The sequence below is a fragment of the Cyprinus carpio genome, chromosome B3 (assembly GCF_018340385.1).
Source record: "Cyprinus carpio isolate SPL01 chromosome B3, ASM1834038v1, whole genome shotgun sequence".
Classification (NCBI taxonomy): Eukaryota; Metazoa; Chordata; class Actinopteri; order Cypriniformes; family Cyprinidae; genus Cyprinus; species Cyprinus carpio.
Window position 1 is genome coordinate 16,584,514 of NC_056599.1, and position 9,947 is coordinate 16,594,460.

The following is a 9,947-nucleotide window of genomic DNA, read 5'->3' on the forward strand; positions in this document are numbered from 1 at the left end:
TGTCTACTCAGTTGTGCTCCTTCCTGCAAAAAATGATCTCTATGAAGAATTTCAGTCAGGTTTTAGGCCTGCACAAGCACAAAAACTACAGTTGTTAAATTTACAAATGATTTGCTTCTTGCATCAGACCAAGGCTGCATCTCATTACTAGATTTACTTGTACATAATCTTAGCACTGCGTTTGACACTATAGATCATGACATACTCAGATTAATTCCAAAACTATACGGGTATTCAAGAACAGGCTTTAAGATGGTTTAGATCCTACCTGTCTGACAACTACCATTTCATTTATTTAAACAGGGAATTCTCTCAATTAACACCAGTTAAGAATGGAGTGCCACAAGGATCTGTCTTAGTGTGTCTGCTATTTTCAATATACACATTGGTAATATTATTAGAAAATATGGGGTTATTTTTCAATGTTATGCTGAAGATAATCAACTATATATTTTATAAATGCACATTATCCTTCTTTGCTTGGTTTGAATGGCAGCTCTTCTTTTTTTCTCTGTTTGCTTTTCTGTTTCTGCAACGGAATGGGAATCCTGAGGTAACTAGGAATAACCTGGTGCCATTTTGGAGAGTATCACAACACATACACATGCTATCATCTGAATGTAAACAAGGCGCAGTGCATTTGTGTTCTCATCAGCAGCATCACACACATGTTTTATTTTCGTGCAGATCAAAGCATGTGCATGTGTCATGATACTCTCCAAAATGGTGCCAGGGTGACACGAAAGAGAAGAATTGCTGAATAAAGTCATTATTTTTGTTTTCTTTGTACACAAAAAGTATTCTTGTAGCGTCATAAAATTACAGTTGAACCACTGATGTCACATGGACCATTTTAACAATGTCTTTACTCGATTCTGTGCCTTGATCGTGGTAGTACCCTTGCTGTCTATGGAGGGTCAGAGAGCTCTCAGATTTCATCAAAAATATCTAATTTGTGTTTTGAAGACGAACGAAGGTCTTACGGGTTTGGAATGACATGAGGGTGAGTGATTAATGATATAATTTTCATTTTTGCGTGAACCATCCCTTTAAATACTAGGAGTCATGAGGCCTTTGAATACTGTTAAGAATATAGAATATTTAAATGATTAAATACACAAATACTGTTTGAATTTTCAAAAACTGCGGTGGACATTGAATATTTAAAGGATTAAAAAGGTCACACATCACCTCTATTTCAAAGCAAGTGTACAACACTGAGATAAATTGTACTGGCTTCTACTAGACTAATGCAATTTCAGTGGGACTAAAGCATTTACATTACACTGATGAATTACTGTTTTATTCTGAAATCTATTTTGATTGAAATCAAACTTTTAAAGTGCATGTAAATGTACTTAATGAGATCACACATAGGGCAAATGGAAACATCTGCCTCTCAGATTTTTCTCCTGAGGGAAAACAGTAATCTCTAATGTGCCTCCTCTAGTGTTTCAGAAAAAGATATCAGTGTCTCAATCATACACAGAATTGCTACAATATCAAAATTGTCTTATTTGTCTCAATTTTTAAGAGCAACATCTAAGTTGATATTTCAATTGTAAATGACTAAAACGCTCCTGAGAAATCTAACAGCAAAAAAGAAACTTCCTTGATAGATACACTGATACACACAGCTTCACTCCTCTCTACAGCAGAACGCAGCAGTGCCTTATGTCGCCATTGATCATTTATATTTTCCCCTCAAAATGAGGCTACTGTCTGGAACATGCCATTCCAAAGCTGCTAAAATGGAGCAAACACATGAATTATTCTTGCAAGAGAAGGGTGATGACGTATATGAACTGATGCCATGTTCTCTAATGATCGAGGTTCTTCTATGCGTTCCATATACTACTGATCTCCCCGAACGCCCACACATACCCCCCCCCCATTTAAGCACTGCTTCATGGAACACTTATGCTATTTATAGAGGCTTTAAACAGCCCACACCTTCATATGTGGTTATGTTCTGCCTTTGCACAGAACAAAGCGAGGTGTGAGACACCCCCCGCATCACAAATATATAAATGCAATCACAGTCTGCTTCGATTTCCAAGGGCATTTAGGCAGAAGGTGAGTGGTTGGAGATATACAAGTGAAATCATCAGGGTGATTTTGTAAGGTGTTAGGTGTACAAATAATGATAATTGCCGTTAAAGAGACTTTCTGTAAGTCTGACTGATTCTGATTGGTCAGTCTCCAACAATATCTTTGCAGTCATTAAAATAGTAATTTTCCCATAATGAGCAGGTAAAATGAACCAATAACAGGTGGTTATCGCAAATATATATATATATACATACATATATATATCGCCATCATGACTGACTGATTGTACATTAATGACTTTACTCTGAAATATTATTTTTTTGAATTTTTCGCTAGTCGCTATCCCAACTCACTTATACCTCTGTCTCTGTTTCTCTTTCTCAACTCTATCCAGATGTAGCACATTCTGCCAGCTCTTCTTCAAACTCGTAATTTTGCAATTAAGACTGAGGAGGCAAAAGAGGCTCTCCTAAGCAGCTGGCTCACCATCAAGCTGACAGCAAGAGGAAATCCTCTTTTATTATTTACTCACTGTTTTCCACACACTGATGATTAAGGAAGAACAAGATCACAGCTGTACTGGTATTCTATAAGGAACGAAACCTTCCTTAGTAAACCTTCCTTAGTGTCTTTCTCTGTTTCTTCTTTGAACACACACAAAAATTGCCAGTGAGTGGCCAGTTTGTCCCTTTAGTCTCATTGCTGCTTAACAGCTGATGGATTCACTGTTTAAAAGGTCTTGAAGCCAAAATAATTTCCTGTGTTTTCTAGACACTACAATCCTAAGTTCATCAGTTAGTAATGAATATAACTATGAATAAGCTATAATATTATGTCCACACCTTAAATCTCAAGTCAGGGTGACCCAATAACTAATAAAATAACACATTACTGTTAAATGTACATGTAATATCGCAAATAAGTAACACAAGTTACTTTGGTTTCCAATTTATTCACTGACACCTCTTCTGTCCCCATGTTAAGAGAAATTAGGAGTGGGGTACAGAGAGACTTCCTTCAGTCTGAGGCTTAACATTTTTACTTTTGTTGCGAAAGTGCCCTTACATTTGTCAAAATATAACTTTTTTTTTTTTTTTTTAACATTTTTACTTTTGAAGTGACAAAAAGTAATGCAAAAGTAACATAATGCATTACTTTCCATAAAGAGTAACTAAGTAACGCAACTTATACAAGCTGATCTGTTATTACTCATGCATAAAAATTACATGGACATGCATATTACTGAGCTAACAGTCAGTCCTCAAAATGTCAGAAGTGTATGTTGGATAATTTATAAAAATAAGTCCCACAATGTTCTGGAATGTTCCAGAAAGCACTAGAATATTACAGAATATACGGAATGTTACAGAAACCTTCTTGCAAAAGCAAAATATCTTAAAAAAAAAAATAGTATAAAAACCTAAGTGTACTAAACCAATGTTTCATAATTAATAATAGCAGCTCTAAAATGGATTATTGTACCTAAACAGTACAATAATAATTAGCACCACATAATTACAGAAGAATTTGATTGGACAAAAGGCCTTTAATGTCTACAATAAATAATTAAATAATAGATGAACATAACTTTTCTACCATAACTTTACACAATTACAGGGTAGTTACATTCCATTAATTCCATTTAGAGCCACTGCTCTATAGGCTTATTCTGTAGCATAAGCAAATTAAATAATAGATGAACATAACTTTTCTACCTGTACTGCTCTATAGGCTTATTCTGTAGCATAAGTAAGTTACAATCTTGCATTTTCTTCTTGGTTCGGTTCTTTTTCACAAAAGAACATTTCAAAGTATACCAAATATGCGTTTATGCAGAGGTCACATGTAGGTAACGCTTTTCCCATCATGAATTATGATACAACTTGTTCCGTTAGGTCTTCTCAAAACAAATGAACCATTCAGGCAATCTCTGACTGATTGTTTTGGTGCAGATCTAAATGCAATTGTCATGTTCACATTCGGAGAAAACATCAGACAGCTTCCGAAACAAACACTCAAAACAAGCTAGGTGTTAAAGCTCCCTTACATGAACAGTTCACCCAGACATAAAGATCTATACTCTAGCCCTACTCACCTCACATTTTTCGCCCTTAAATCAAAAAGGGAATAATCCATAAAATGTCCAGGCTGCTCTCTTCTATTCAACTAAAGTAAATGGGACTGTCAAGATTTAAAAAAAAAAACCCATAAAAATCTAGTGCAATATTCTTCAAATCATTAACCAAAAAGCATGTCTTGCTCTTTTGGTGCATTCACAATTCACACCAAAAGGAGTAGAAGAAACTGCACAAGCTACATTAATAATGAACAAGACATATAGATCCTACACTGTTCTAACAGAGCTTCACTCTTCGAGGCATAATCTACAGGAGGCACAAACAGTTTTGCTCTCCAGCAGAGACCCTCAGGTTTCAGCATGTCTGAGCATGACCTTGCAGAAGAATTCCCTTTCTCCCTCAGCTCCTATGGGGTCCCATATTCTAGATACAATCAATGGAGGGTTTCAACAGGTTTAGAGAAGATTTGAGAATGTGACTGAAAGAAAAAGAGCTAGGAACAGAGGGAGAGAGGAGAAAGATCGAGCAGTGGGTAAAGTCATCATACACTCAACTGTGCACCTGTAATTAGAGCTAGTGCTGAAGCCTGCGGTGGAAAAATGGAGAAGCGCAGCACCGCAGAGGGTGCCATTGACCTGCCGTGACCGGTAATTGCAGTCGCCTTAAAGAACATCCAGTGCCTTTAGTGCGTAAGAGGGGAGCAGGAATTAAAATCACTTTTCCAGGGTAATTTAGACTCATACGGTGAAGAAAACAGCTATCCACAGGTCTTCAGGAACAAATTGCAATGTTAGAAAACGTGCCAAAACTTCACACTTCAAAGTCAAACTGCCTGTGCAAGAGTTTGAAAAAAGCTTTCCGGATGGTCTCTTTGCATAAAATGATTTCACATGAGAAATGCCTATCTTGTTCATACTCCAATGTGAAAGGCGTCTCTCAGAAATTTGATAATTAGACTCATGAGACAAATGGGAGGCATGAACATCTGCAGTGAGGACATCAGTTGCTTCAAATCTGAACATTTATGCAGGTAGAATCAGACTTCTGTTGTTAAAATGATTTGAAAATCTAATTTCAATGAGATATGTAGATATTGGAGATTGCTGAGAATATCTGCACCACCATCTATTTTACCAATGTGCAAACTTCTGTTTTATGAAACGTCCTGTTAATTAGATTCCATTTTAATGTCGAGATACTTTGTATAATATCGTAATACCTACTCTATAAAAATGAAATATACTTGAGGAGCCATTTCCATCACACTGGTGGAAACCTCTGGAAAACCTCAAGGCTCTCTTTCAAAATGGACCTTATAAGTTCATGCAAGATGCTAAACATTGTAAACGCGTCCTCCAGTAACACCATTACAAGGAAAAAGCTTTGAGACATGTCAAATATACAGTATTGAAAGTCCTTGAAAATTATTAACTGTTGCTGCAAGACATTTACAAATACCACCACAGGCACTTTACACTTTCTGAGATCTTTCAAAACATGTAATGAATAAATTCCTACCTTGACACTGAAATCCTTGTTTCCCAAAACCCCTGAAAGTTAAAAGCAAGAGTTCAGTGAAAAAACAATAGAACCATAATTTTTAAACATTTACACTTGCACTAAAACGCTTTGTGGTTTGATTTTGTCATGTAGTATGACCCATTTCCTATGTCTTGTACTGTCTTATATTCTTGTATTGTCTTACAACAACAATCAAGTCATTTCTTCATTCATATTTTTTTTTTTAAATATTATTTTACTTTCGGAACTCATTAAAGCTGTGGTTCAAAACCAAGTGAGCTCCTGCTGAAACTGCATTTTGCCCATTCTAGGCTTGTTCAGAGTCAGCTGAGTCTACATATGATGGCCATAAATGAGCGCTGCACCATAGGTTTTGAGACAGTGTACAGTGTTACACCTGAGCTGCAACAGTAACAGGTCCACCTTTATGGAAAGCCATTTTAACATTTATTCCTTGAATTAACTAAAATATATTTTTTTGTCACTAAACTTTTTTTTATTTGTTATTCATTTATTAGACAACAGTGTCTTTTCCATTGCATTTTTACTAGAAACATTTCTAACTTAACTAATAAGACATTTAAGTTAACAGCAAAGGAGCAGTTCGGGCAAGTCAAAACATATAAGAAAACATTTTAAGACATATACTAGTGCCTCATATATAGATACTAGCATCTCTCTATTAGCAAAAAGAAAATGTTATGAAAAATGGTGTCGGAATTGTTACTAGTAACTAATGAATGAGTACTAATATTATGTACTGAATATGTACATGTATTTTAATAAATAGCTGCATGTACATTTGAAGGCTATAGTCACTACTGGATTACTTAGTAATGCTTAAAAAAGAACTAGCAACACAATACTACTTAGTTTTAATAAATGAATGTAAAAGCAGCTTGCCATACACTTTAGTAAGGAGCGCACAAACTCTTACCAGATAAAGTCCGTGCAGTGGCTGCAGAAAGTAGGCTGCTTGAAGAAGCGAGCGATAAACTTGTGGTTCTTAACTTCGTGAACGTTCTTCTGTCTCAGAGCACCTTGTCGGGCAAAGCCCCTCATGGGTGCGCTACCCTCCTCTCCATCGCTGTTCGATTGCTCTGCCATTCTCAACGCGGGGAAAGTTTGCGCGAGCCTGTACACTGGAGTGAGTTGTGCGGAGTGCGTATATGTAATGTAAAGCTTCAGATTGCGATGAACTCTCAGGCGCGATGCTTTGCGTCCCTCTCCGCCCAAGTGCCCTCCTTACGCGCCGGTACACGCACGCACACACACACACTGACGCGCTGTTACAAGACTCCTCCCACACTCCCACTCATTTACCTTTGGCAAGCTGAGCTGATTGATAGAGATTCTTTCAAACGTCTCTCACATTTACATGAAAGAGTTTGACAGCATAATGAAAAGGAGACAATGGGAAACATTTACGAGTAGATAATGAAACGCGAGGCTCATGAAAATGTATATGGCAAGGGAAGTGTCAATCATATAGCTCGTCACTGCCTTGTTGATGCGGTATAAACACCTACTCTAAGTGATAAAACTTAAAGGCGCACTCAGTATTTTCTTTCTAAATACTTTTTATACAAAAAGAAATAACACTTTAGAGAAATTATTAGAATCATTTACAACCATAACAGTTAAGATTCTAGACTGTAGTCATCTAGATAAAGCCATTTATTCTGCATGGAGCGGGTCGCCCCCTCATGGGCACTAACATGTTGACATCACATGACCAGCTGTAGAAAACGCACTGAATTTTTTCAAAGATTCAATTTGTCTAGATTAAATAGAGTGCATGTGCTAAATATTAGAATGAGAGAAACAAAAAGGGAACAAGTGAAGCTGGAAATTGTTCAAATTAGTAAAACGTCATTGGTGATAGATTCACATCCTGCTTAAAAAATCGGGATGATATGAGCCAGTTAGAAATTAACCTTACCGAGTGCACCTACAACATTTAATTAATTTGAGCACTGCATATTCATACCTGAGAACTGATTAGACCATATCACGATAATTAGGAAATCATTGCTTAATTTAATTAGCCTGTATTTAATTACATATCATATGATAAAATGTGATGAAATAAGAAAGAATAATTATGTTATGCAGTGAAGGAACCACCATAGACAATATGTAGATTTCAATTCTGATGTATTTTTTATTTTTGTTCATCCGAATCCTGAATATGTGGACTATATGCATGAAAAAAGCACCAACTCTGTCATTATTTCATATGAATTACAATGCTGTGGACAAATCTTCAAGTTTAGAAACCCATTAATGATAATACTGTAACAACTGTACCAAGTATTTTCTTAAGGGGTTTTGTTGCAACAGGCTGCAGGATCTCTGCTCTCCCCAAAGCATGAGGCTACACAGAGAGCTTATCTCGGTGGCTGCTCATATAAATTGACGTCTGAGCTTTGTTACATACATTTTTGTGCTGTGTCCCAGCTGACTCTTTTCAGCAGAGTTGTTTCATTCCTGTTCTGTGACGCACTAAGTAGGAGGCAAGGACAACCAGCGGCTGAGAGTACAATGGCACCATGCACTTACCGAGAGAGACTGAGTAACCCTCAGCAGGGAGCCTGAACTTGCGCTGATTGTCATATGCCTGTTGATCAAATCGTGTGATTCATGCTTGTTGCTGAACCGCTATATATCAGGGATGCCGCAGTCGATTATATTGGTAATCGATTGTTACGATGATAAATCGAGAATTGTGAGTTTGTGAACATTTAATAAAAACAGACTTTAAGACGCTTAGGTGGGCGCACATGTGCGACAGAGATCGCATAAATATCCTCTGCATATGCGTGAGAGATTGTATGTATAGGCTTTATAAATTAATAAAAGTAGTTTTTTTTTTTTTTTTTTTTTTTTTTTTAGCTGGGCAGCAAAAATACAGCTTCTGCGTGTTTTTAGCTTAAGTATGTTGTAAAATTTTATTCCTGATTTATACCTATTTTAAATATATAATACAGGCTACATTGAGACGTATTTATTTAAACGTAACATTGATTGACAAACATTTTGGTCTCCATTAGGAGCTATAGTAAACTAACTGAGAAATGAGTGTACACCAAAATTAAATGTTATATATGCAACCTGCTGTTCATATTGGCGCAGTGAAGGCAGTTGAAATAGCTAAGTAGAGAACGATTGTTAGTATCATTATCTATGCAGAAACACACACATAGGCTGCCTGGCTGTTGCGCTTATAACATTTCTAAACACCTTTTAAAGGGTTATGGCTTCTTTTTACAACACCACAGAGATAGTTCACCCATATAGGCTACTAACCATGTCTTCTGAAGCCAGTATGACTTACTTTCATCTGTGGAACATAAAAGGAGATAATTATAGCAGAGTGTCCCAATTCAGTTTCCCTGCATGGAAGTGAACAGTGTTAACATTCTTCAAAACATCTCATGTTAAGTTTGTAATGACATGATAATTGGTGAATGTGAATTTTCATTCATTTTTAGTAAACTATTCCTGTAAAACCATTTTCACATCCTCTTGCGGCTTTACTTTTTAAAGTTGCTTTAAAATCTTTCAACCTATGTTGCAAAATTAATACAACTTTTGCTGCCAGAGCTATTGTGAAGTTTTGTTTTGTGAAGTCCATGTTAAATATTTTCTCTTGGCTGATATACTGTCTTTTCCTGTGTTAAAGGAGTCAGAGGAAACTGTTAAATGCACAACAGCATGTGAGATGGACAGAAATGCAACCCAGAACTGTGTAGTTTAATGCTGGAGCGGGAGATACAGTGTTAAGGTCACAGAGATCACATTGTGAGTAGTGATGCCCACAAGCTAACAGCATCCAGAGCAGCTTACCTGCTCTGCGCCCACTTCGCTTGCTGCTGGTGGTCGCCCACGCACACACATCATACCTACAGGACATGCACTGAAATCCTGCGATTTTGAGTTTGTGCATTTTGTGAGAGAGGTTCCTCAAGACTGGAACCTCAGACACCTATTGATGTAGTTTCTTTATAAAATGTATGTAATTTTCAAGCTCATCCATTATTGCAAAATCTTTCCCGTTTTTTTTTTTTTTTTTTTGTCAGCAGAGCAAAATTCAAAAAGATAAAACACTGCCACCTGCTGTTGGAATATATGCGTTAAACACACACTCCTAAGGGATAGTTCACTTAAAATTAAAAATGGTCATTTACTCCTTAATGTTGTTCCAAACCCGAATGAATTTCTTTCTGTTGTGGAACATAAAAGAAGATATTTTAAGAAATGTATCTGTTTTTTTTTTTTTTTTTTTTTTTTTGT

The 9,947-nt window shown here is 36.5% G+C and overlaps 1 protein-coding gene across 1 annotated transcript in view; it reads right to left on the minus strand.

Moving 5' to 3' along the window:
* LOC109052512 (protein kinase C beta type) overlaps positions 1-6,926 on the minus strand; it is a 124,552-nt gene extending 117,626 nt beyond the window's left edge. The window contains 2 exon segments of the mRNA XM_042719970.1: positions 5,649-5,680; positions 6,589-6,926. Coding sequence (XP_042575904.1) covers positions 5,649-5,680; positions 6,589-6,758 — 202 coding nt within the window. The 5' untranslated portion in view covers positions 6,759-6,926.
* Positions 6,927-9,947: the final 3,021 nt, after the last annotated feature.